The sequence below is a fragment of the Bos indicus genome, chromosome 7 (genome assembly GCF_029378745.1).
Source record: "Bos indicus isolate NIAB-ARS_2022 breed Sahiwal x Tharparkar chromosome 7, NIAB-ARS_B.indTharparkar_mat_pri_1.0, whole genome shotgun sequence".
In the NCBI taxonomy this organism is placed as follows: domain Eukaryota; kingdom Metazoa; phylum Chordata; class Mammalia; order Artiodactyla; family Bovidae; genus Bos; species Bos indicus.
The window spans coordinates 68,233,023-68,260,485 of NC_091766.1; the positions used below are offsets into that span (position 1 = coordinate 68,233,023).

General features: G+C 40.8%; 1 protein-coding gene across 2 annotated transcripts; it reads right to left on the reverse strand.

Moving 5' to 3' along the window:
* Window positions 1–714: 714 nt before the first annotated feature.
* On the reverse strand, window positions 715–27,463 carry LOC139184211 (hepatitis A virus cellular receptor 1-like). 2 transcript variants are annotated; one of them, XM_070793905.1, is made up of 9 exons: window positions 27,177–27,463; window positions 26,881–26,935; window positions 17,667–17,999; window positions 14,132–15,076; window positions 13,001–13,096; window positions 9,526–9,581; window positions 6,388–6,502; window positions 5,499–5,535; window positions 715–2,435 (listed from the first exon to the last, which is right to left on the reverse strand). In XM_070793905.1, exons 2-9 carry the CDS (start codon window positions 26,921–26,923, stop codon window positions 2,333–2,335), a joined length of 1,728 nt encoding a protein of 575 aa, XP_070650006.1. In that variant the 5' UTR covers window positions 26,924–26,935; window positions 27,177–27,463; the 3' UTR covers window positions 715–2,332. The 2 variants fall into 2 exon arrangements, with proteins under 2 accessions (XP_070650006.1, XP_070650005.1); XM_070793904.1 differs by having other exon boundaries at window positions 27,346–27,462.

A 27,463-nucleotide genomic window follows, 5' to 3' on the forward strand; every position in this document is an offset into this window, starting at 1 on the left:
CAAAAACATTTTTCTACACTATGATAGCCACATTAGCCATTATCAACTTTTCTAAAACAGATACAGTTTTTCAGAAAAATAATAAGGGACCATATAGCAAGAGACCTCTGAATGCAATACCACAGAAATTATATACTGACCCCTGATGATAGATCTCCTATCACTACAAACTACACACACACAGACACAATCTGAATTTCTGCAGTGTTTTTCTTTCTTTTTTTTTTTTTTTACTTCTATTTTTCTCTCAAATAACATGTCACTGGAATTACTACTACACCAATGTATGTGTGGAAATATTTCTAATAGGTTTAAAAAAGAATCAGGACAACATTGTAAATCAACTATACTTCATTTAAAAATATATTAAAAATTAGGCATAAAGAATGACCTACTCTAATGTCCATGGGGTCGTGAAGAGTCAGACACAACCGAGTGACCTCATTTTCACTTTTCACTTTCATACACTGGAGAAGGAAATGGCAACGACTCCAGTGTTCTTGCTTGGAGAATCCCAGGGATGGGAAAGCCTGGTGAGCTGCCATCTATGGGGTCACACAGAGTCGGACACGACTGAAGCGACTTAGCAGCAGCAGCAGCAGCTCTCTAATGTCATCTAACATTCGTGGTAAGACTTAGAATTAGAGCTCAGGGACAGTCTCTAATTCTGTGTACCACCTGCTTTCTCCTGGTAAACACTCTTTAGCAATCTTCTTTGACCATATAACCTTTATTCAGAGGTCCTGTTTTAATTGCCAAGAATTTAACAAAAGTGTCAAAAAACATTGCCTTCAAAAACAAGCATCCAGCCCTCATGGACCACTTTGGTGTGAGTAGCTCTGAATGTCCCCCAAATTACTCAAGCATGAGTTATTTCAGGGTTTACTCAAAGTGAAATTAATCTCCAGTATTTTAACTGTTCATGTAGAAATGCTTCTAAATGATTAAAATTATCCTTACATTTAGCCTTTGTCTAGTTCTTCTGGGAAAACCAAAATGTAATTGAGTTGTGAAAAACAAATATAACACAGGTATTGATTCAATATGAAAAAGACCTTTTATCCTTCCAAAACAATTCTAAAAATCAAAGTGGTTTGAGGACAATTTAGCATTTTGTAGAAACTGGTAACACTGTCAAACAATATTATTATATTTGCAAACTCTGTTTTCTAAAACAGAAAGCCTCTTTTGCTACTCCATCCTTCTCTTTTTTCCTTGTATTTATTTCTGCCCTGACTCATTCTAAAAATCAGAGCCTGCCAGTTGTCAATATAAGTACCTAGAACTGTGGCACTGAGGTAGCAAAAATATCACAAATTATATGGCTATTGATTTTCTTCTGGTGCCTTCATAGTCTACTCAATACCATTGCTTCTTCTAACTGCTAAAATACCATCCTCCTCCCAAAGAAAGCATTTAATTCCTTGTGTTTCCAGAACCCTGAAAAACCAAATTTGTCTATAATGGAAAAATCACACTCACCTCCATTTTTCTATTGGATAAATAAAAACCTGTACACACCATGATTTGAAACCTTGAGGACCCTACGCAATATCACATTTGGAGTCACTTTATTTTTAAAAAAAAAGGGGGGGGGGGGACATTCATGAAATGCTTCCATGTTAAGTCCTCTAAGTCCCAGACTAGATGTCCTAATTCTAAGTTGTTTTCAAGTATTCTTGACAGCCTTGGTAACTGAGGTATAGGTGTTTTTTTTCTATCTTGCCAATGAGAATTCTTGATGGAAAACAGGATTCACGAGGTCTAAAGAGAATGTACAATTCTAGGAAGTATGTTTCACGTTTTGAAGAGACCTCTGCAATGTTCCGGCAATAGCACCCCACTCCAGTACTCTTGCCTGGAAAATCCCATGGATGAAGGAGCCTGGTGGTCTGCAGTCCATGGGGTCGCTAAGAGTCAGACACAACTGAGCGACTTCACTTTCACTTTTCACTTTCATGCATTGGAGAAGGAAATGGCAACCCGCTCCGGTGTTCTTGCCTGGTGAATCCCAGGGATGGGGGAGCCTGGTGGGCTGCGGGCTATGGGGTTGCACAGAGTCGGACACGACTGAAGCGACTTAGCAGCAGCAGCAGCAGCTGCAATGATCAGAAAGTTTGAGCCAATTTAGTATAAAAAATTAGGACTCTGTGACAGAGGTTGACTTTACACAGTTGAGCTAGCATCACTCTACCCAGTGGCCCTGACTCATAGGAATGCCATGGGAAACTGACTGAAAAATTTTGCAGCTGATTGAAAGCACTCTGACACAGTATCTGGTCACTGTCTGCTACAGTCAAGGGCATAACACTTTAGAATCTGGATCCAGGACTTAGTGATTGTCATCAATAATGTAGACATTGTCTTCTGCTTGGATAGGCTTCAGAGCTGCATTTTTCAAAGCTCCAATGCGAGTATCTTTCAATGGAATCATACTGTGGAAACAATAACATGAGTAAGAGAAAAGAAGATCACTTCTCAAGTATGAGCAGCATATTTGTTTATGTTCATTCAAGCCTGGGTATTTGCATTTCTCTGAGCCCCATTCAAACATCCTATGAAATGAATAGAAGCTTCCAGAATTGTGAATATGAAGTTACAGGAAATTATTTTTAATAAGGAGGTAGAAAGTCACACGTTCTAGTTTCAAAAAACTCACACTGGTCTCTTTCAAGACACTCATGCAATAGAACACAAAAATTTATAATCTAAGAAGACAAATATCACACATCAAATTGAAGTATTAAACCAGTATGCACAGTCTCAAAGATGGCCAGGAAATGGTTTGGCTGGTGTTTTTCTAGCTGAGGACTGTGACCTTTTAGCGAATGTTATTTAGTGGTATGTATCCTATATTTTGAAAGAGGAGAGTGAAAAAGCTGGCTTAAAGCTCAACATTCAAAAAACTAAGATCATGGCATCTGGTTCTATCACTTCATGGGAAATAGATGGGGAAACAGTGGAAACAGTGACAGACTTAATTTTTTTGGGCTCCAAAATCACTGCAGAAGGTGATTGCAGCCATGTAATTAAAAGATGCTTACTTCTTGGAAGGAAAGTTATGACCAACCTAGACAGCATATTAAAAAGCAGAGACATTACTTTGCCAACAAAGGTCCATCTAGTCAAGGCTATGGTTTTTCCGGTAGTCATGAATGAATGTGAGAGTTGGTCTGTGAAGAAAGCTGAGCACTGAAGAGCTGATGCTTTTGAACTGTGGTGTTGGAGAAGATTCTTGAGAGTCCCTTGGAGTGCAAGGAGATCCAAACAGACTGATCCTAAATGAGATCAGTCCTGGGTGTTCATTAGAAGGACTGATGCTGAAGTTGAAACTCCAATACTTTAGGCTACCTCATGCTAAGAGCTGACTCATTGGAAAAGACCCTGATGCTGGGAAAGATTGAAGGCAGGAGGAGAAGAGGACAACAGAGTATGTTATGGTTGGATGGCATCATTGACTTGATGGACATGGGTTTGGGTGGACTCCAGGAGTTGGTGATGGACAGGGAGGCCTGGTGTGCTGCAATTCATGGGGTCGCAAAGAGTCGGACACGACTGAGTGACTGAACTGAACTGATAAAAAATATCAGAGTATATCAGATGCAATAAAATAGTATTGCTTCACCTAAGAGTGTTCTAGATCACAGAGTCAAAAATCACACCCTGCCTTAACAGTCAAAATTAGAAAGTCATGGGTTAGATGAGTTTTATAACATGAATGCTCACACATCAGGTGTACACAAAGGTCATTTGTGGAGTTTTGATATCAATGCTTTTTTACGAGTTGTCTGTAGGCACTATTTTTATTACCTAAGCCCGCCCAGAAGTGATATGAAATGCAATGAATCATCACTCTGCTCTGATCCTTAAACAGATTAGTTATACATGCATGGAAACAGGTTAGGTATCAGTAGCTCAAAATGAGTCAACGTGATATAGCTGCCTCCAAAAATAACATCATGAGGAAATACATCTTTTATTTTTGTTTTGTTTGCTTTTCTATATTATACAGCATCTTCTACAATAAATATTTTCTTTTCTAATTAGATGATTGAAAACTGAAACTTTAAAGAAGTAAACATTGAAAGAACAAAAATGAACTAAAAGGATGTTATCATTCATGCTTTTTTGTCTGTAGGGAGCACTTATTTTTTTTTCCACTCTTGGAAGCTGACAGTCAAAAACTCCTAAAGGCCTGGTTTTTGGACTCTAAGAGACCTGCTGTGTGGTGTGACGATGGATGGCACTTAACATCTCTAAACCTGTTTTATAATTTGTAAACTGAGAATAATACTACTGCCTGTCTCACAGGTTTATTGCTGTGAAGGGCATGTCTGCAATAATAAAATCCAGCATCTATGGAACACTTGCAATATGCTGGAGATTATTCAAGGCGTATTTTGTGGACTGGCTCATGTGATTAACTCAGATGTAGGAAAGACTGGCTACAAACATCCAATGAAAGAGAACTAAGAATAATGGATGGCAGTTAAAGAGGGATGAATTCAGAACAAAGAAAGACTTTGCTTAAAACCCAAGCTGGACCAGATGAAGAAGTTTATTTTGTTGGAAGTAGGTAGTGGTTTCCTACCTTTACAGATGCTTGGGGAAATGAATGCAGTGATGCATACAAAGATTTAAGTTTTTACTGGATGAAGGGGTAAACTTGCAAAAACTGTAAATTGAAATGCCTGTGAGGCCAGACAACTAATGTAAATGAACAGAGCAGTCTGGGTATGGAATAATAGGGGATGGTGGGAACTGTGGGGAGCTGGAGGTATGTCCCTACCCACTGCCTTTGCGGGTCTTCAGCCTGGAGGTGTCTTCCTGCAGATTTTTGCAGAGCTGCCTTCTGCTTCTTTGAGGCTCACTCACATAGCCTACTGCCCTGCTCCAGTATTCCCCATGGTATTTCTCTGGAAGTTCTATAAGGCCCTGCTTATTCATTTATATGTTTTCTGTCTGTTCTCATCTTTTCAGAATATAATAGAGATTCCATAGGCATGCAATAAATAAAGCGCTGAATGAAATCAAATAACAAACTAAACAACCCATTCAAATGATCCCTGAAACAATATTTGCAATTTAGTTCTCTTGCTCTAAGAGATAAGGTTTGAGGTGTTGTTTTTATAGCAGTTATGACACAATTCCAGAGAAATATAGAGATGCTTGGAGAAGGAAATAACAACCCACTCCAGTGTTCTTGCCTGGAGAATCCCAGGGACGGAGGAGCCTGGTGGGCTGCCTTCTATGGGGTCGCACAGATTTGGACACGATTGAAGTGACTTAGCAGCAGCAGCAGCAGCATAGAGATGCTAAAGTCATCACTGGAAGGTTGAACAGCAATGGAGGTGTTCTATATAGTAGATTTTTCAGGATCCAGAGTATAAAATGGAGAACTCGGAAGGAAAAGAGGAGAAGGACAGAGAAATTTTCCTTATGTTTACTAGAGTAAGAACATCAAAAGGCATTATTAACACAAACCATTTCAAACTTACCGTAGTAGCTCCGCCTTGCTACCCAGGCAAAAATATCCTAAATTGAGGAAAAAATGAAGAGAAAATTAAACATGCAAGCCAAAGAGTTTTTATTTTTTTCCACACCCATATATTATTATGATTATTACTTTAATATAAGCAAAATCAGTACAGCTCTCAGAGTCTAAAAAAAATTAATTTAGAAGAAAGAATGTTTTTAAAAAGAAGGAGAAAAAAAAAATCAATCTGGACCCTAACCTGATAACTCCAGGTAACTTCTCTTGAATCTCTAGGAGCCAAGTAAGCCCCTTGGTATAGTGTATCTTGTGATTTGTAGGTTTAGTGTATTGACCTACATGCCCTAGCTTACTTTAATGCCATTACATTTCACTGAAAAGAAACCCTGAATATTGCACTTCTCCCATAGAAGACAGGCTTTACACACACATACACACACAACTGGTGGAAGGAGACTAGAAGGTATGGATGACTGTTATGTGAAACCCTATGTTCTTCTCCTAGCTCTGAAATCATGTACCCACCTAATGTCTCTTGTGCTTCTTCTATTAAGTGGGTGTTATAAAACCATCAACAGTTTTACTCCCAATAGGGATAAAATATTGTTATTGAGGGAATGCAAAAAGAACAAAATGGGAGGGAACAAATCTTGTATATTACAGTGGCTTTTGACTTCCAAATCTCAACTTTACACAACCAGTGCTTATTTCTCCATATTTAAATTCTCAGAATTTAAATATCATGTTTGTAGAACAATAAATTTAAGATAAATTAAAAAAAAAAGAACAAGGTAAAAACCAAGAAAGTTATATGAAACTGAAAACATGTGGCTCAAGAATACTTCTGTGGGCTCAAGAATATTTCTGAATATTTCAGTCCTGAGGTGACTTACTTCTCCTAACCAAGAATACCACAAACATGACCAACAATGCCAAAATAGTAACCAAGATTCCAATGTAGACTCCCTTGTTGGTGCTCATCCATGTTTCCTGTGCCAGCACCGCAACCTACAGAAACATCAGCAGATCAAACACAAAACAGAAAAATAAAGCGATCTTGTTAGAGTTACAGGCAGAAAACATTTCAGAAAATAACATACCCAGACAAATTATTGTTTATTGGCCCCTGGCTAGTTCTGGATCATGAAGAGTAAGACCAAATGATGTAAAGTTATAGCCTTATGATGAAATTCTAAAACAACACAAAGTTCAAAATGTATTTGGGAGTGGTGGAAATGTTTACATCTTACTTGCAGTGATATTTAGAGAAGGGTACAGACTTGTTAAAACTCAAACTCTACGCTTCAAATGAGTGTGCTTTATTAATTTATATATTTTATAAAAAATAATCTCTTTTCATAAATAATCCTCTTATGATACTACTCAAAAACAATTTTGGTTCCTATATGAGTTGCCTTGGTGGTGCTATTTGAATGTGTTCAGTTCCTGAAACTGGCCATTAATTAAAACACTTTTTTGAACTAGAATTCAAGATTCTATATCTCTATAAATGGGCATGAAAGTAGCTGCTCAGATTCATGGCTCTGCTTAACAATTAAAATGCTGTGCAATTGGGAAAAAAATTCCTAGTGTGACAGATCATCACTTCCTAGAGTAAACCCAAAATATACCCAGTCATCATGCTTGCCTCCTTTACGTAGCTCAATTCTAATTCTAAAGATGTCCTACCAGGTAGGTATTTTAACAGAAAGGAAGTGAAAATCAGAGAAAAAGATTAAGTCTCAAGTCTCCTCTTGCATAAGAGTTTAATCTCTGGAGTCAGAATCCCAGACTAACTTTTATTTAGTTGCTCTGTGACCCTAACAAGTTATTTAGCCTCTCCAAACCTCTTTTTCTGTCAAATGCAGATTAAATAGGGTTCTTGGGAAAGGTACTTCAGGTACCTCCTGATAAATACTATGAGGAATACACAGGAGGGTGACTAGCTCTGAAGTGTCCTTGCCTAAACGGAAAACAGTCACTGCCTTGGGAGGGAAAAGCTGTATCACCTTACTTGTGGGAGGGAAAGCAGTTAGATGGACCACAGGGTTACAGGAAGCCATCTTTCCTTGCTTTTTAAAAAATATTATGTTACATAAAAACTGAAAGTTCATTTTAGAGTGTGCAGCTCAGGATAAAGAGAGGAAAACAAAAATCAACCATGATTTCAACATCCAGAAAGAGTTACTATTACCATTTTTCTTTACATACTCTTTTAGAATTTTATCTTTCTAGTAGTTTTCTTAACAGACACAGTTACCGTATCCAATGTATACTACAGTATATACATCATTTTACCTTGTATCTATAACCTATATATAATAAATATATATATATATATTTTTTTTTTTTTCATTTTTGGCAATGCTACATGGCATGTGGGATCTTAGTTCCCTAATCAGCCATCAAACCTATACTTACTTCATTGGAGGCATGAAGTCTTAATCATTGGACTGTCAGGGAGGTCCCAATGCTATCTGAAAAGTTAGTTTTTTCATTTAACAATTGACACTGTCTTCTCATGGCAGTAAGTACACTGCTGTGACAACACTTTTAGTGGCAATAAATGGGCATGCTTAATTGATAAGTTATTAATCTCTTATTATTGAACATTGAGGTTGTTTATAACATTTTCATGATTATAAACAGCAGCAATGTATATCTTGTTTTATACATCGTCATGTATATGTTCATCCTCTCCTTAAGATGCAGCTCGAGAAGTTGACCTACTGGGTGGAAATATATGCTGCTTGGTTTCAAGATACTTGAGAGACACTTGATATCTTCACGGTCAAGACACAAAAAGCCCACAATTATGCTACCACCTATTGTGAACTTGCTTCTATATTGCTTACATTATATAGAAGAGATTAATTGCTACTGAATATACCTGTCCTGCAGGTAACTGAGGTCAAAACAATCTTCTCATTCAGAGTGTTTGTTTCTTTTTTTTTAAACTATCACAAGTCTGACTGACATGACATTTACATGGTGGCAGTTCTGCTATTTAACAAGCACAACAAATTCAGCCCATATCCATCAGATCAATCAGTACCCATATCATAAGAGTGATTAAAATCTTTCATATCATTCCTATGTGGTAGTGTTCTCATTGTCCCTAAGTTATGCGGCATAAGGCCATTTGATGTCACATTAACCCCACTTTGCTTGAACTTGAATTTCTCTTATAATGTCCATGCTACAATTTCTCACCACTTGAAATCAAGATTATTCTCATACCTGAATCTGTTCATGTTTTTTTCTTCTATGAGTCATTTGCACATAGTGAAAGGAAAGTTGTTTCACCCAAGGGAGCCAAAAGTGAAAAATCTCACGGATAAATTCTTCTAATTTACACACAAAGATAAGGCTTTGATGAACATCATGAGACTTTAGTCCCTTGGATTTTTTCCCAAGCCAATTGTGGGAAAAGTGCAAGAACAAATTACAGAAGCAAAGAGTTTGAAGACCTTAGGACCTTAATATGTCATCATATGGGGAGGATTATATATAGAAAGAGTAAGCAGTGGCCTCAAAATTTCTCTATAGGAGGAAAATTAGATTGGAAAAGGATATCAGGGGGCCTATGTTTAAGGAACCACACTTTCATTGACATAATATTTTTGATGGGGATGGCCCCCATTCCACTACATCAATTCAAGTCATGTTATTTCTCTAACAAAGATCTAAGTCTTTCTTGGTATATAATGTTAAGTCACTATGCCTGAATTAATTCACTCTTTTGTTCTTATTTTCTAGTCAGGAGAAATTCTGTCCTGGGTGTATATGTGTGTTTAAAGTAAAATATAACTTTTCAGCTATTTCTAACAAGGTAGTGTATTTATATAGACTTTTAAAATTAATTAAACTATCCCTATTTAAGAGTCAAAGTGTTTCTTCCTTTATTTTTTTTCAATTAGAAAGAATCAATCTGTGGACTAGTCTGACAATAATAATCTCTAAATGTAACTTGATTCCAGAAGAGACATATAAGTGAATCAGGCTAATAAAATAGGAAGGAATATGCTTACAGTTTGATTGTTATGCCAATGGGGATCTGGAAACTGGGTCACAGTGCCATTTGCATCTGCTCAACAAGAAAGAAAATTAATAAGAATTACAAAAAGATATTGAACTTTCCTGCAAACACCAAATATATTCACACTGCCTTCTGGTAATGAAGGGAACATTGAATAATCATATGGCCTAATGCTGTAGGCATCCCAGGAATAATACCAAGTTAATAAAATTTATTAATTTAAGTCGTAAGGTTATGTTTCTTAACCATTTTGTCATGGACCCTTTGAAAATGAACACTTTTTTCTTCTCCCTTGAGAAAAAAAAAAAATGCATGCTCACAGAAAATTTACTGACAACTTTAGACAAGTCAGAGTGGCCCATTGTCAGAACTAGGTTAAAAATTACCACTTACAGATAAATAATCAGTATTTTCATGGCAGCTCAGAAACTTCCAGTGAGTGCTCAGAGGTCATTACACATCCAAAGAGCAGAACCACTCTGTTCAAAATGAACATTACATTGGTTTTACATTCAAAATGTGAGTGAAATGCACTAAGATACCTCAAACAGGTGGCATCCAACTCCTACATTATATGCCAGTGTGCCCAGACACTGATCCAAATGTGCTTTAGAAAATATGTTACATCACTCCCAAGACCAGTATACCTTATACTACCTAAACTCCCAATATAAAAGGATACATTGCCTTAAAGTTTTCAATGTCCAAATTTTAATAGTGTTTTGAAATATCTCTTTTGTCCCACAGAACATATACTGTTGGCCCTTCTAAGCAACTATAGGTCAAATACAGGATTCTCTCTTTACTGAATATTACACACAAGTACTTTACATCCTTATACCAATTTTCTTGATCCAAAATTTTAGATGAGGTGCTGAAATGGTTGAAGTTTCCAACTCTACTAAAGGACAACAGCCTCAGCTCATAACCACCGCACACACTATATTCCCATCCAATGTAAATTCTGCAGGTCTCAGAGATTCCCGTACTACTGACAGAGCTATAAAACCATCATTTTCTAATGGTAGTGAACATGAACTAACCATATCCCCCTAAATTTTAACCATTTACATAACTGTATCTACAATTTAAACATTCCAAGACTACTTCTTCCAGAGACAAAGACAGTGTCTACAATCTAGTCTCTGAGTATGACTTATGTTATAACCTTAAATGCTTAAGCTATAGAATGAGTGATTTTTTTTTTTCATTAAGCCAGAGTGATTTTTAAAAAAAAAAGGACTTGAGTCAGATGAAACTTGACTTCAGTGCTGACATGTCACTTACCAATGTGACCTCGATCAATGTCCTTTACATACACATTACATATATATGCATGTAAATGTATGTATTTATATTTCTAGCTGGGGTAACCTTGAACTACAAGCTCTTGATAGCACCCGTCTCATAAAGTTATCACATTAGATGATGCATGTAAGGTGCTTAACACCATATTAAACAAATATCAGGTATCACAATTATGTTGCTATTATAACAATAGGAGCAAAGGGGAAGGGACATCATAAAATGGATCTTCCAAATACCATGTCCTTCATTCCTTACAAACATGTAGTGAGGAATGAAACAACTTGCCCATGGGCGTGCAGCTTGAAACTGCCATTGGCGGGGAGTTGAATTGGAAGCTGTTTGTCTCCAAAGTAGAACTAAATGTCCTCCTCAGTCTGGCAATGGCAAGAAATAAATCTGCCCTGAAAGAATTAAATAAGATAATGCACAACAATTTGCTGGCACATGCATCTGAAAAGGTAGGTGCAGGCCCTGTGAAAATCAAAATTCCTCCTGGACTAACATTCTTGGCTTTGTGAGGCTTTAACCCACTGAAATGTGACTCGGGCACTGTGAGGATTTGGCTTAAGGGCCTCAGAGATGCTGCCAAGACGGCAGCAGTCACAGAAGTCATGGGGACACAGCTGCTGCAATGTCTGTTCCATGCTGCCAAGTCTACTTGACCAGGTTTTAGTGACATATTTTAGATAACAATTTCCCATTTTCTACTTTGTTCTTCCTCTTAGCCTAAAAGTGTGGGGTGCAGTTGCCCCAACTGCTCTTATTTGTATTTTTATCTGCCTTCTCTTTGTTTCTGTGCCAAGAAACATTTCACACCAAGGATTCCACTTTCAAAATCAAATGTCACTATTAGCTAATTTGAATTAAATTGGTCCCTCTCTGAGTCCTGCTGCATGTACATTTTCAGTTAAGAGCTTCCTTGAATGACTGGCAAAGTAGGCCACCCTGGGTGTCTGCTGCTGCTGCTGAGTCACTTCAGTCGTGTCCGACTCTGTGAGACCCCATAGACGGCAGCCCACCAGGCTCCCCCGTCCCTGGGATTCTCCAGGCAAGAACACTGGAGTGGGTTGCCATTTCCTTCTCCAATGCATGAAAGTGAAAAGTGAAAGTGAAGTCGCTCAGTCGTGTCCGACTCTTAACGACCCCATGGACTGCAGCCTACTAGGCTCCTCTGTCTGTGGGATTTTCCAGGCACGAGTACTGGAGTGGGTTGCCATTGCCTTCTCTGTGGGTGTCTGCTACAGATTAGCAACTCCTGAGCATGATGAATCATACACACAAGTCTTACAAAATCTTACAAAATCTGACCTTGTTGGATTCTTCACAGGCACATGGACAAAGAAGCCAGTTGTGCATTACAAAGGGGTTCACATATGGCACTCTCCAAATTTACCACCATGAGTAACAGAGTTAGTTGGGAAAGAGGACAATTCAATATCATCTTTCTCCATTATAAGAAAAACAGACTAATCTTACATCTCAAAAGAATATGGGCTTTCCCAAACTAGGGAGAACTGGAGTCTTTGGGAGTGGAATAGCACAATCCTAGTGGGACCTGCCTCTTTGGCTCTGGTGTCCATGTCCTCAACCCAACTCAAAGTGTCCATGTGAAATGAAAGCTCGACAAGGCAGCAGGGGAGCCTCCTAGCTCTGTGTAGTGTCTGGGGCTTAGAGGAAGCATAAACAGGTGACCAGTTCCATCTGAACTAGTTTGGATTTAATTGTTTTAAGGCTCTGTCCAGGGAAGTATGCCTAGAAATAAGTTTAAAGACAAGGCTGATTCACTGTATTTAGAAAAATGTGGATATGTATGTGGATGGTCCCAAATCATACAAGCTGCCTGTGTCACTCAAATGTACATATTTCTGGACATTCTAAGTAACAGTCATAGTTGCCACTCTATCACTTACCTTGTAACTGTGTCCCCAGATCTTTATCTCAAATAATGCTTGTAAGAATATTTCCTTCATTTTCCAAAGAATAAAAACAGATTCAAAGAGGGTAATAAGACATTTGTTCAAACTGCATAGCTGAGTGGAATAGCCATTGTTGGCATTCAAGTCACGCTTGTCTTATTTCAGAATATGTGCTCTGAACAATGTGCTAATATTATCAAAATTTGAATGCTCCCAGGTGTTGAGGAAAGAAACTGAAGTTACCTGTTGAACAAGAGTGCCATGGTGAGCTGGTTATGTTTGTTTCATACAGGGTAGTAGGCTGGCTTTCTGCTGTCTGAGTTGGAGAAGATAAAGAAGCTATAGGAATGACAAGAATGGAAAAGTGGTGTTCAATTAGTGGAGGAAAATTTACACCCCCAGCAGAAAGAACAAACAAAACTAAATCAGAAATTATCCTTTGACTCTTTCTTAGAAATATATTAATAGATGTCCTTGAGGTATTACCCTGCTATGAAGGCATTTCATTATCATGAATAAATCTGATCTAGATAATGATCTGAGAGCTTAACAACAGAATTATTTCACTTTTTATACTTCTTTTGTTGTTCAGTTGCTAAGTCATGTCTGACTCTTTGTAACTCCATGACCACAGCATGCCATGCTTCCCTGTCCATCTCTGTCTCCTGGAGTTCGCTCAAACTTATGTCCATTGAGTCAGCAATGCTGTCTACCCATCTCATTCTCTGCCACCCTCTTTTCCTTTTGCCTTCCATCTTTCCCAGCAGCAGGGTCTTTTCCAATGAGTCAGTTGTTTGCACAAGGTGGCCAAAGCATTGGAGATTCAGCTTTAGCATCAGTCCTAGGGTTGTGATAAGAATTAAGGGGCTTAATACTTATAAAGCAGTTAGCATGTTTCCTGACACAGGAAACAGAGTAAGCATTAACTTCACCGAAATCATATCCTCAAGTGTTGGATTAGGCTTCAAAATGGATTAGATGATCTCTATTCAAAGCTCCTTGTAAGACAGAGTCTCATTCACTTGGCCCTGTTCTGGCACTCTTATTTTTTCCTCATAATTCTATGTTAAACAGGGCCGAATGCATCATCCTTCTTAGATGTCCACAAGCAGTGGTCTGGCTTTTTTTTTTTTTTTGCTATTAATGATTCCTTTGAGAATCTAATAAAAATCTTAGGTCCCTCTCACTCTGAAAATGCTTAAAGATACAACAGATGAATATAAGAGGGTGCAGGTGGTTCACAGATTCTGTGAAGCCAAGTTTGGAAACCTGTTAAGAATCCCTACCCTAGATTGTCCATATGCCTTAACACAGTGCCCTGGATGGTGTGTCCTTACTTTAAAAACTTCTGCACTTAGACATAGTTTTGTTTACCTGGCTGGAGGTCCTTTGTGGGTGCTGGCATTGGAAGAGCAGAAGTAGAGGACCTCATTGTCACCGGAGCAGTGGTGACTGTCATGGTTGGAGTAGTGGTGTTGATTGTTATTGGCACAGCAGTGGTGGTGGTTGTTGGAGCAGGGGTGACCATTGTGGTTGGAGTAGTGGTGGTGGTGGTTGTTGGAGTTGTGGTGGGTGTTGTTTTGGGGGTAGTAGCAGTGGATCTTGAAATAGTGGTAGTCATTGTTGAAGTAGTAGTAATGGTTGTCTTTCTTGTAGTTATGGTTGTTCTTGGAGTAGTGGTGGTGGTGGTGGTTGTGGTTGTTGGAGTCATGGTGGTTGTTTTTGGGGTAGTAGTGGTGGTTGTTGGAATAGTGGCAGTCATTGCTGGAGTAGTGGTAATGGTTGTCCTTCTTGTACTGGTGGTTGTTCTTGGAGTAGTGTTGGGGGGGGTTGATTGAGTCATGGTGGTTGTTGTTTTAGGGGTAGTAGTGGCGGTTGTTGGAATAGTGATAGTGGTTCTTAGGGTAGTAGTAATGGTTGTCTTTCTCGTAGTGGTGGTTGTTCTTGGAGTAGTGCTGGTGGTGGTAGTGGTTCTTGGAGTAGTGGTGGCAGTTGTCTTTCTTCTATTGCTTCTTCTTCGAGTAGTGGTGGCAGTTGTCTTTCTTCTATTGCTTCTTCTTAGAGTAGTGATGGGAGTTGTCTTTCTTCTATTGCTTCTTCTTCGAGTAGTGGTGGCAGCTCTCTTTCTTCTATTGGTTCTTCTTGGCGTAGTGGTGGTAGTTGTCCTTCTTGTAGTGGGGGTTGTTCTTGGAGTAATGGTGGTAGTTGTCCTTCTTGTAGTGGTGGTTGTTCTTGGAGTAGTGGTGGTGGTTGTTGGAGTAGTGGTGGTAGTTGTTGTTGTAGTAGCAGTGGTGGTGGTCGTTGTCGTTGTAGGTGGAGCTAGAAATCAACATGAAAGCAGGTATTCATCAAGCAGCAGGAAACAAGAGACTCGTGCTGGGCCTGTGCACCAACACAACCACGGAGACTGTCCCCAGGCAGAACTCGGCACTTATTTCCCATGAACTCCAAGTTCTTGTCATGGGTCAACTAGAATCTGTGACTGAGGAGGGAGTGAAGACATGGTCACAACAAGGCAACAGTGGCATTTAAAGGATGATATTGTGGGAGGTGTTGCTATTCAAAAATGACACATGGGATTTGTGTTGAAGCAGTTTGTAAAGACTAGTCATACATATCAGATTTACATATCTTCATAAGCATCTGTGAAGGAGGGGAAAGTGTCTAGAGCCTGAAGCTGTCTTGTCCTCTGAGCAGTACATGACTAGAACCCAAATAGTAGTTCCAAAGAGCCAGAATATTGACCAAATAAATAGCATTCACTTCTGTCAGTTCTAAGGGCACCCTCCCAACATATCTGCATCCTAAATGTGGATTAATCCACATCATTAACATACGCTGGATAACACAGATGCCATATGCCACCTGGGAAGCCCTGAAAACAGTCATAGATAGTATATACATGAATGGATGAGGCTGTGTTCTAATAAACCTTTATTCATTGAAAAAAAAAAACTGTTGGTGAGCTTATTTTATAATCTGATCTGGTCCTATGGCTACAGTTTGTCAACCTGGGTCTAATAGTGTAGTTAAAGATTTTGAAGAACAGTGCTGTCTCAATCCCCTCCCTTCAGTTTGAAACGAAACCTAAGGAAAAGAGGAAGCAAGAAAAACATCTGATCAAAGGAGTATAACAAGGAGGAAATTTAATCAGCTTGTTTCACTAATGTGTCTTGCTCAGGAGTAAATACTTCCTAAGGAAGAAGCTAGGACACTAAGGCTAGGAAAAACTGCTGAGAAAGAGTCCTGAGAGAGGTTGAAAGTAAGCTCATTCTCTGAAAAGTTTAAGAAAGCTCAAGTAAAGTATTGGGTTGGAGGCAGAGAGTCACTTTGACTCAGTTATGAACCCGTTTCCCACTGGACAGAGCAGTGACTTTGCAAATACTCATCTATTAAAGAATTTATAAGCACTATAAATGTCCCCATTAATTTCTTTCTTCCTCCAGACCAATCATATAATTTCACAACTCCAAAAATAATCTCTTCCCCACACACAGCCTCCTGCCTCCACACACATGTATATAGCACCAGCATCTTTTGGCTTTCTTAAATTGCCTCCTAGATGTTTTCCTGGAGTCAGCTATTTTCTGCATCACAATTGACCTGATTTTACTTGCTTTCATCAAATAAGCTAAGTGTCCTTGATGAAGTTAGGAAAAATTATCAAATTAAAATATCAAGTTCATTTAAACTAAAAAAGAGATTTATATAGGCTCTGATTTGGGTTCTGTTTTCATTGGAAACTTTAGTTGGAGAATACTTACTATGAAAGAGCACCAGAAACCAGGAAATCCTTTAGAACCTGCTCCTTTCACCAAGTGGTAAGAAAAATTAAAATGTTTACATCAAGATAAAAACACATAAACTTCCCAGACTTTTGGATTTCACAAAATTCTTAAAAGCCAAAAGTGAACAGTTATTGAGATGAAAATGTTCTCATCTTGCAATAGGGCAATTTTAATTTTTAAACAAGCAATTTAGTGATATGTGAGTGAAAGTGAAAGTCACTCAGTTGTGTGCAACTCTTTGTGACTCCATGGACTATAGAGTTCATGGAATTCTCCAGGCCATAATACTGGACTGGGTAGCCATTCCCTTCTCTAGGGGATCTTCCCAACTCAGGGATCAAAGCCAGGTATCCCACATTGCAGACTGATTCTTTACCAGCTGAGCCATGATATGGTGTGAATTGTGCTTCAAAAATTCCAAGGGTAGAGGGAGGGGATGAAACTACATAGACTCTTTCAACGTATATGCAACAAAATTGAGTTGACAATTGTCAAAACCAAATAATACATCTATTTGACAGGACCTTATATTACCTGTTTTATATGTGTGAAACTCTCTATGAGTCTTAAAATGTTAAGAAAGAACATTTGAAAATTCTCCAAATAAATGACCTCAGAGAAAAGGTCAGATATTCAAGAAGAAGAAATTCAGCTCCATAAAAATACTCACTATATTTCAGTGTGGAACAGTGAATGCTTTTTCATGAACCAACTAGTGTTCCTGAAGCACTGCTTCAGGAGACAGTTTGCTGACTGGGAAGATCCTCTAGCCTACGGTCTTGAATCAAGGTTAGTCTTAACACTTCACTCTACACAAAAACATGGAGAAGGCAATGACATCCCACTCCAGTACTCTTGCCTGGAAAATCCCATGGACAGAGGAACCTGGTGGGCTACAGTGCATGGGGTCGCACAGTTGGACACGACTGAAGCGACTTAGAGCAGCAGCAACAGCAGCATCTACACAAATACAAGATATTCTGTTGAAGAGTTATTTGAAAACAAGATCATAGGAAACTTTTCTTTCCCTACTAAAGGAAAAGAAAGTTAATATCAAACAGAAAACTCTTATCTCTGGGAACCCACAGGAAGTGATCAAAGAAGTAGGAAGATAAGCTCACCTGGATTGATCCTCAACTCTAGGGTGGTTTTTATGTCATTGAACCACCCTCTCACCTCAATTCGGCAACAATACAAGCCACTGTCAGACACGGCAGCATTGTTTATGGTCAAAGACACATCCCTTCCACGAATATTTCCATTTAGCTGATAACGTCCATCTCTCCGATAGGTGACTCTGTATCCATCAGTCCAGATGATGTTAGTTCCGCAATTAAACCAAGGACATGACCCTCGGCCCCAACACATGCTTGTGACTTCTCCATTATAGTAGCAGGGTAGAGTGACACTCTGACCCGCCACTCCAGTCACTTGATGGTAAGAGGTTACACCATCTGTAAATAAAGAGAAACCAGAGCATAAGGTCTCAAAATTTTAGCTTTTATTTTATTTTCATTTTGTTCTTTATATAGTTTATGCTGTGTGAAATTATCTAACTATATCTTGAGTTTGTAAATTTAACATATGCATTTTTCTGGTAAACATATTCTTTAGCAGTATTATTATTAACCAGATATATTTGAGGATGAAACATCAGATAAATGTCTTTCTGTATTCAGGATTACTTCCTAATAGGACAGATTTATGAGAGAAAGTATCAGGATGTTAGGTAGGTAGAATAGGGAAAAGGAGTCCAAAATGGCGGTGACTAAAAGACAAGGAAGGTCAAAGGAAGGTCCGAGGACCAGAGTGAAGACTTCAGGCAAAACAAACAGCACTCCTGGCTAAGCCCAATTTGCATAGGGCAGGTATATGTTTTTTCCTCCCAGGTAGAGGAAAAAACATATAAAAAGAAGAGCCAAAGCGCTTTCTCACGGACTCTCTCTCCCATGTGCGTGCGCTCTTTTCTTTCTCTCTCACTGTCCTGCTATCTTCTAAATAAAATAGAGCTGTAACACTGATTTGCCTAAGAGCTGTAGCACGGTTTGTCCAAGACCCAAGAGCTGTGATGCAATGAGGGCTTTAATGTCCATTGCTCCAAATCTTTGCTGTGATGAGACAAAGAACCGAGGAACATACACTCGCGTGACATCTATGGTGCCATGACTCGGTTTTAACCTAGCTGAAACAACCTCTGCATGGAAGAGGCCAAGCACAACAGGAGCCCAACTCAGCAAAGCTCCTGAGCTAGAAGTGGAAGGCGAAGAAACCCAGCACAGGAGAAGGCCCATCGTGCTGGAAACCAGGACAGTGAAAAACGAACTCAGCAGAAAGCTCACGAGGTCCAGTCTCAGATTCCAGAAGACCTCCGGTTAAGGTAAGAGGTCCTCACTCCTATGGCTGGAGGGACTTTTACAATCTCTCATTTCTTGTTTCCTCAAACCTCCCGAGAATAGGCGGGCAGCAGGAGACACAATTGAGGGACTCTGGAGAAGCTACTCCTCAGCATGTCCCAAAGGCGCTATCTGCTGAGCCCCAGTAGCTGTTACACAAGCCGGTGGGGGTTCTTCTGTTCTTCCTCTTCTCTGTGCCAAGGATCAGACCAATGAAAGTGTGAGCACAGGTCAGATATTTAGCAAATCTTCCGGTGGGCTATGAAGGGGATTCCTTGGCACGTTTTTCCCACTGCTTTTTCCTCCTGTCCTTCAGCTCTCTACCGGGACTCAAGCCCAGCCAAAACTAATGAAACTCAGGCTCTGATGTCTCATTGCAAAAATTCATTGAGAAAAAAAGCGATAAGAGATGGATTTGTTAGGATCCAGAGAAAAGCCACTCTTCAGGGTGTGAACCATTGCGGAGGGCAAGGGCTGGGGCCATGGAATTAGGCCTGGCTAGGTTTTGTGAAGGGATGGAATTCATATGCTAATAAGTGAGAGAATCATCCCAGCCATTGGGGAACAGCTCTGTCCTCCCTTGTGACTTGGAGCTGTCCTGCCACCTCTGGGTGTGTCTGTTGGCTTATAGATTGAGGAGTAAGGTTTACTTGAATTTGATTTGTCATCTTGGACCCAACTGATTTTAATTGGTTTACATTATACCCTTGTGCTATGTCATTCTTTCAAAGGTTGTGCTCTGCCCCCTTCCCTCCTGTTTCATGCTCTTTTCCTGAGCCCCATCCAGACCCACAAGGTTGCCTCTACAATCTTCTGGAGAGACAACCAGAAAATAGCTGGCCTTAGGAGGGAAATACTCTGTAATATTCAACCCCCTAATCCTACCCAATACTGGTCACACTGGAGATCTTGGGGATGCCCAAACTCCAGTCTGGGGTATCCCAGGAGGTCATCACACCTTGACCTGCCTAGGGATTGGTCTTCGAAAGGTTGTCATGCCTCAACCTGTTTAGGGATCCTCTAGTCCCAGGGGTCCCAGGAGGTCGTCACCCCTCGACCTGCCCGGGGATCCGATCTCTAGGAGGCTGTCACGCCTCAGCCTGCCTGGGGATCTGCACCCTGACCCGGGGACGCCTGGCTCTCAGGTTGCAACAGTTCTGGGTAGGAAAAGCTTCAGAAAAACTCACCCCTAAGGAAGTCCACCCATGGAAACATAAAGAAGCCTATTACTTGTGGGACTGTGCCCAGTCTCAGCAATAACTCAGGAGCCCAATGAGAACCCCATTGTCTTTCTGGAAAGGCTAAAAGAGGCATTCCAAAAGTTTACCAACCTGAACTTAGACTCTTACGAGGGACGGGTGATTTTAAAGGACAAATTCCTGTCCTAATGTTCATCAGATATCAGAATTAAGTTACAGCAGCTACAACAGCAGGACCCTGCTGCCTCTTTAGATGAGATGGTCCAGACGGCCACCAATACCTTTTATAACAGAGAACAGGAGAAGGAGGCCAAGGCCCAGGAGAAGGAGAGAAAGAAAGAGACAAGCCATGCCCAGATGCTGGCCGCCCTCCAGAGAAGCCCTATGGCAAACCCCGAGTCCTTGAGGGACAAGGCACGAGACAGATGCCTGATCTGTAGACAGGCGGGGCATTGGGCCAAAGAGTGTCCAAACCGTGACAAGTCTCCTAGAATGGCTTGCCACAAATGCCATCAACTGGGACATTGGGCAGCACTCTGACCTGGGAACCCAAGAGCCTCAAACCAAGCAACAAGCCTACCCTCACGATGGTTCAAGAGGACTGAAGCAGCCCGCTCCAGCCAGCCTGTCACAGATAACCATCATGGGGCTGGAGCCAAGGGTGCAACTGGATGTGGCAGGTAGGTCCGAGAATTTCTTGGTTGACACATATTTTCCCACCAGTTTCTGGTGGTCCCTGAGTGTTCTACTCCCTTATTGGGAAGAGATATACTCACTAAACTGGGGACCACCCTTGTGATGGGAAGTTTTTCAGCCCCTAGAGCTCTACAGCTCCTGGTTACTGCTGAAGAACCCATTACACCTTCAATAGAGAGGGACCAAAAACTATGGGAAGACAAGATTAACCCCCAGGTGTGGGACCAGGGGATTCCTGGACGAGCCCACCAAGCTGAACCGGTCATCATTGTCCTCCAAGATCCCACTCGGTTTCCTAACTGGAAACAATATCCTCTCAAAAGAGAGGCTCAGGAGGGACTACAGCCTTTAATAAATAAATTCCTTGCTTGTGGGCTATTGGTCCCCACCAGTTCGCCATGTAACACCCCAGTCCTCTCAGTAAAGAAAAAAGACGGAACCTGGTGACTGGTTCAAGGTCTCTGGATCATAAATGAAGCTGTAGTCCCCCTCCATCCCACAGTACCCAATCCCTATGTAATCTTGGGAGAAATCCCACCCAGTGCCAAGTGGTTTACAGTCTTGGATCTCAAAGATGCATTTTTTTTGCATACCACTGGCTAAAGAATCCCAATATCTTTTTGCCTTTGAGTGGGAGGCCCCAGGAGAAAAACACCAACAGATGACTTGGAAAGTATTACCTCAGGGGTTCAGAGATAACCCCCACCTGTTTGGACAGGCCCTTAGCCAGGATCTCCTAGATCTGGACCTGGGACCTAATGGGAAAATATTACAATACATAGATGATCTACTAATTTGTTCTCCAGATGAGAAAAGTGCCCAACAACATGCAATTCAGGTTCTAAACTTCTTGGCAGAAAGGGGATATAAAGTTTCCCGTGCTAAGGCACAGATGGTCGAGACAAAGGTCACTTACCTGGAAGTTCAGATTACACACGGGTCCAGGAGGCTGTCCTCTGATCGGGTACAAGGAATGCTCCAGTTGCCCTCCCCCATAACTCGAAAACAATTGCGAGCTTTCCTGGGGCTAACTGGTTATTGTAGAATCTGGATACCCAATTATGGTCTAATTGCCCAGCCCTTATATGAAAGCTTAAAGGGATGAGATGATTCAATCCCACTGATGTGGGGAACTCCTCAAAAGAAGGCAGAGGCTACACTAAAACAGGCCTTAGCTCAGGCACCTGCCTTGAGGTTGCCAGACCCAGAAAAAGCATCCAACTTTATGTCCATGAAAGAGAGGGAATATCCTTGGGGGTGTTAACTCAAAGGTTGGAATCTGAGCCCCAACCTGCAGCTTACTTATCCAAGAGGCTCGATCCAACTACCTGAGGTTGGCCCCCCTGCCTTCGAAATCTTGCAGCTATTGCAATCATGATAGAAGATGCTTTAAAACTCTCCTTTGTGGGCAAACTATTTTTATCAGCCACCAAGTAAAACAACTCCTAAATGGGAGAGGCCATTTATGGATGTCTGATCAAAGAATCCTCAGATATCAAGTAATGCTGGTGGAAAATCCAGGCCTCACTATATCCCCTTGTGAGGTTCTTAACCCAGCCACCCTCCTCCCTACCCCCGAGGGCTCTCTCCCCTTTCACTGTTGTCTAGAAACCTTGGAACACTGGACAAAACCCCGAGAGGGATTGTCAGAAGATCCTCTGACCAATCCTGAGGAAATCTGGTACACTGATGGAAGCAGCTTTGTCTTGGATGGAAAAAGAAGAGCCAAATATGCAGTAGTCTCCAATTTTGAGACCATAGAGGCTAAGCCTCTGCCACCAGGTACTTCAGCCCAATTAGCTGAGCTCATAGTCCTGACTCAAGTTTTAGAGCTGGGAAAAGGAAAAAGAATAGCCATTTACACTGACTCCAAGTTTGCCTTTCTGGTGCTACATGCACATACGGCTGTTTGGAAAGAAAGGGGCCACTTGACCACCCGAGGGTCCCCAATCAAATATGGTGATCAGATTCTTCGACTCTTGGAGGCAGTCCACCTGCCCACTGAGGTTTCAGTCTCCCACTGTAAAGGACACCAAAAAGGGAACACGGAAGTGGCACGAGGGAACCCAGCAGCTGATCAGGCAGCTAGGAGAGCAGCATTACAGAACCATGACCTAATAGGGATTGCCACCTTAGTTCCACAGACTAATTTGCCAGAAACTCCTTCATGTACTGAAGGTGAGACTCTTAAAGCTAAGAGCAAGGGCTTCCAAGAAGATCATATGGGGTGGTTCCAAAAGGAGGGACTCCTTTTTCTGCCTGGAACCTCCAATGGAAGTTAGTTAACTCCCTACATGCAACTACTCATTTAGGAGAAAAGGCCCTCCACAGATTACTAGAAAGGTCCTTCAGAGGAACAGGCTTCCAAACAACTATAAGACAGGTGGTCTCCTCTTGTCCCACTTGCCAATTAAACAACCCCCAAGGAGCTCGAAGACCCCAGCTGGCCCAGCCATCCAACGACATGGGGACTACCCAGGAGAGGACTGGCAGATGGACTTCACTCAGAAGCCAGTTTCTCAAGGGTATGAATACCTATTAGTTATGATAGATACATTCACAGGATGGATTGAAGGCTTTCCCACCCGAACTGAGAAGGCTGAGGAGGTGGTAAAAAAAACTGATCCATGAAATCATTTCAAGATTTGGTCTGTCCAGGTCATTACAAAGTGACAATGGGACATCATTTACTTCTAAGGTTACCCAAGCGGTCTCGAAAGCATTGGGCATTACTTATTGTGCCTGGAGGCCTCAATCTTCAGGAAAAGTAGAAAGAGCCAATCAATTCTTAAAATCAGTGATAAAAAAGATAACCCAGGAGACCTCCCTGGGATGGAAGGAGGCTTTACCAATAGCTCTCCTCCACACCTGCATTGCCCCTAAGGAACAGGTTGGTCTTAGTCCTTATGAGATGCTATATGGGAGACCTTTTGTTTATGTCAATGACCTCTTCCTAGATCCAGAGGTTCAGACCCTCCAGTCTTATACCATGGCCAGTGGGCAAGTCCAACAGGATATATGCTTGTGGGGTATGAACCAGGACCCAAAAGATTCTAAAGAGTCACCACTATATGCTCCAGGGACTCAAGTCCTAATTAAAGTCTGGAAAGATGGGTCCCCAAAGGCTCAACTCCAGCCCACATGAAAGGGCCCCTACCCTGTAATACTTTCTACCCCCACAGCAGTCAAGGTACCAGGACATGACTCCTGAATTCACTACTCACGAGTCAAGCCATGGAAGAAAACAGAAGAGGACACTCAATACACCTGTGAGCCCCTGGGACATCTCAGATACCTATTCAGAACTATAAATGAGTGTCATTCTAATGAAAACCCCCAAAATCTGGTTTCTGGGGATAAAATTTCTCAGGATAACTCTAAAGAGCCAACACAGCTTGACAGAGACTGTACTCCAAAACAGACAGGAGATATATCTTCTGATCCCTGAACAAGGAGGGACTTGAGCCATCCTGGACATGTGAATTTAAAATTGACTAATGTCCCTACTAGTCCTTGTTATGCTATATTCATGATGCTTATGATTATTCCATGTACTGTCAATTGGCTAACCTGTTTTGTCTCTGCCGAAGTCAACGAGCTACAACATGCAGTGCCAGTTCAACAAAGCTATAAAACTACAGCCGACCATGGAAAATATCACACACCCTTGGACACCGCTATAAGGACTCTGAGGCTTGAGACTAGCAAGAGGGGGAGGTGCAATACCCCTCACTGTCCCAGTTCAGCAGGAAGTAGCCAGAAAGACCTCGACACCCCTATTCCCAAAGAATTGGGCCTCCCATGTCTTGAGGGGGGAATGTTAGGTAGGTAGAATAAGGAAAAGGAGTCCAAAATGGCAGTGGTTAAAAGACAAGGAAGGTCAAAGGAAGGTCTGAGGACCAGAGTGAAGACTTCAGGCAGAACAAACAGCACTCCTGGCTAAGCCCAATTTGCATAGGGCAGGCCCAGGTGGAGGAAAAACATATAAAAGGAGGAGCCAAAGCACTTTCTCAAGGACTCTCTCCCGCATGCATGAGCTCTTTTCTTTCTCTCTCTCTCTCACTCTCTCTCTCTCTTGCTATCTTCTAAATAAAATAGAGGTGTAACACTGATTTGCCTAAGAGCTGTAGCATGGTTTGTCCAAGACCTGAGAGCTGTGACACGCCGAGGGCTTTAATGTCCGTTGCTGCAAATCTTTGTTGTGACGAGACAAAGAACCGAGGAACATACACTCACGTGACAAGGATCAAGGGCAGAAATATGTTCAGTCTTTTGGTGAATATGATTCAAATTCCTCTCCAAAAGGTTTGAAACAAGTGACACTCCAGTAATCCATCAATGTGTGTGCATTTTATCCTGTGTTTGACAAGTATCTGCTTACTAAATGTTAATACACACAGGTGGCTTTTCCTCTCCCCTAGATTCAGTCACTGTCTCTGTTGAAATCTGATTTTAAAACAGAGTTGCATTTAAAATTTTGATTTTCAATTTTATTGCAATTTTTAAAATGACGATACAAAAAATTTCACTTCACAAATCTTCTCTAAGTTAAAGAAAAAACAGCTAATACCCTACTTTCAGCATCATTGGCTAGAAGGCAGAAGTCTAGTAAAGTCTTTAGAAATCAGTTTTTAGAAAAAAGGGTTTATAGTACTCTCAGAAGGAACTGAGACTTATAATGGGCTTTGTTGTTTTTGTTTAGTTGCTTAGTTGTATTGGACTCTTTGCCACCCCATGGACTGTAGCCCACCAGACTCCTCTGTTCATAGAATTTCACAGGCAAGAATTCTGGAGTGGGTTGCCATTTCCTTCTCCAGGGGATCTTCCCGACTCTGGGATCAAACCCATGTCTCCTGCATTGGTAGGTGGATTCTTTACCACTGAGCCACCTGGGAAGCCCATCCTGGAATTTAGGATCGATTAAAAAAATTCAAGCAGGGATCCCTTCTTGTGAGTTGATGACTGTCCTGCAATGGAGCACTGTCCAGTTGGCCAGGTGAAACCAAAAAATTGGACAATATTCAATCAAATGTTAAACTTTACCTCTTAAAAACAAACATGCAGGAAAACTGTCTCCTGCAGCAGTGGTTTAAAAAACTGTATTGCCAAATGAAGTCTGAGTGGTCCTTAAAAAAATCTGAGATTCAAAAACCAGTCATAGTTAGAACTGGCCTGTAAGTCTGGGAAATGCTCTGGGAATAAAACACTCATTGTTATATAAAACAAGTCTAGTTTTTATTACCAAAATTCTGATTATATTTAATTTTGCTTAATATCATTTTTGAATTATAAAGGTAATTTATGCTGATTATATAAATTTGTTACAGAATATAATTTAAAACTGTACTTTTCCTCATATCCCTACTTCGAGAGTTTTGTTTTTTTTAAATTTAGGATTATGTCAGTTCCTAAAAATTTCCCTTATCTCATAGAATGTTAAAATATGAGATAAATTAAATAATTTTGTCTATTAAACATTAAATTTTTTGTTTATTGATTAAAACAAAAATTTTGGCCACATGGCACCGCATGTGGTATCTTAGTTCCCCAACCAGCGATAGAACTCATGCTTCCTGCATTGGAAACACAAAGTTTTTACCATTGGAAAACCAGGGAAGTTATAATATTTTCTTCTTAAAAGAAACAGTTACACATGGTTAAAAAAATCAAAAAGCACAAAATGGTACAATAAAGGACTTATCTCCTTCCTACTCATCCCCATTGCTTCCTCCCACCCTCGTCCACGGTTACTCTTTCTTACATATACTTGAGTAGTTCATGCATACACAACCATCTACCTACTATTTTTTTTTTTTTAATTTAAACACAAAAGGCAGCATAAGCTGTACTGTACTGCAGCATGCCTTATAAACCTACCCATAGATTTTTTAATTCTTAGAATTTAAGCAATTCCTTTGGCTTAAGTTTTCAGCTTGGTTCTTTGCTCACTAGTTGATCCCATTACCTTTGACAAAGCCCCCCTCTACCATGCCCACACACCCCCTACATCCTTGGGGTTCCAAAGCACAATCCACCTATTCACTTACCTGGCAGGAGTAGGAGGCCCAGGATGGCTACCCAAGGATGCATGATGCTATTGGCCTGAAGGAAAGAGAAAGCAGACTGCTTGGTGTGGTCCTCAATCAGATGGTATCAGAACAAGTCTTAATTCTCAGATTTCAACTTCTCCTTTCACCCTTACAGGGTGAATCACATAAGCCTGCCTGCAGGAAGCAGGAGCACACTTGCAAATGCTTCAGCTCTCTGTCTGCTCCAGGTGACTGAGAGCTCTGCCCCTTCCAACAGACAGGCAAAGCTGTCCTCTGAAACAGTGCCTACTTACCTAGCTCCTTTCCTACACCTAGAGTCCAAACTAACTCTAGGTGCTGACAGAGGAGATGAGGGAGCAAACACAAAGGAAATAAGAGGAAGGCTTAGCAGGGAAAGCCAGAGCAAAGGCCAGACTTCCCATGGCAAAGGCACACTTATCCTTAGCCTTGAAGAGGAGTCACCTGGCTTTCTGGTGAGAGGAGGGTACTTCTTCCTTTGTGGTCAGAACGGCTAGTCCCCAGCCTTAGTCAAATTATCAAATGTCCACTGAACTAAGAACTGAGAGTTGTGAGTTTTACT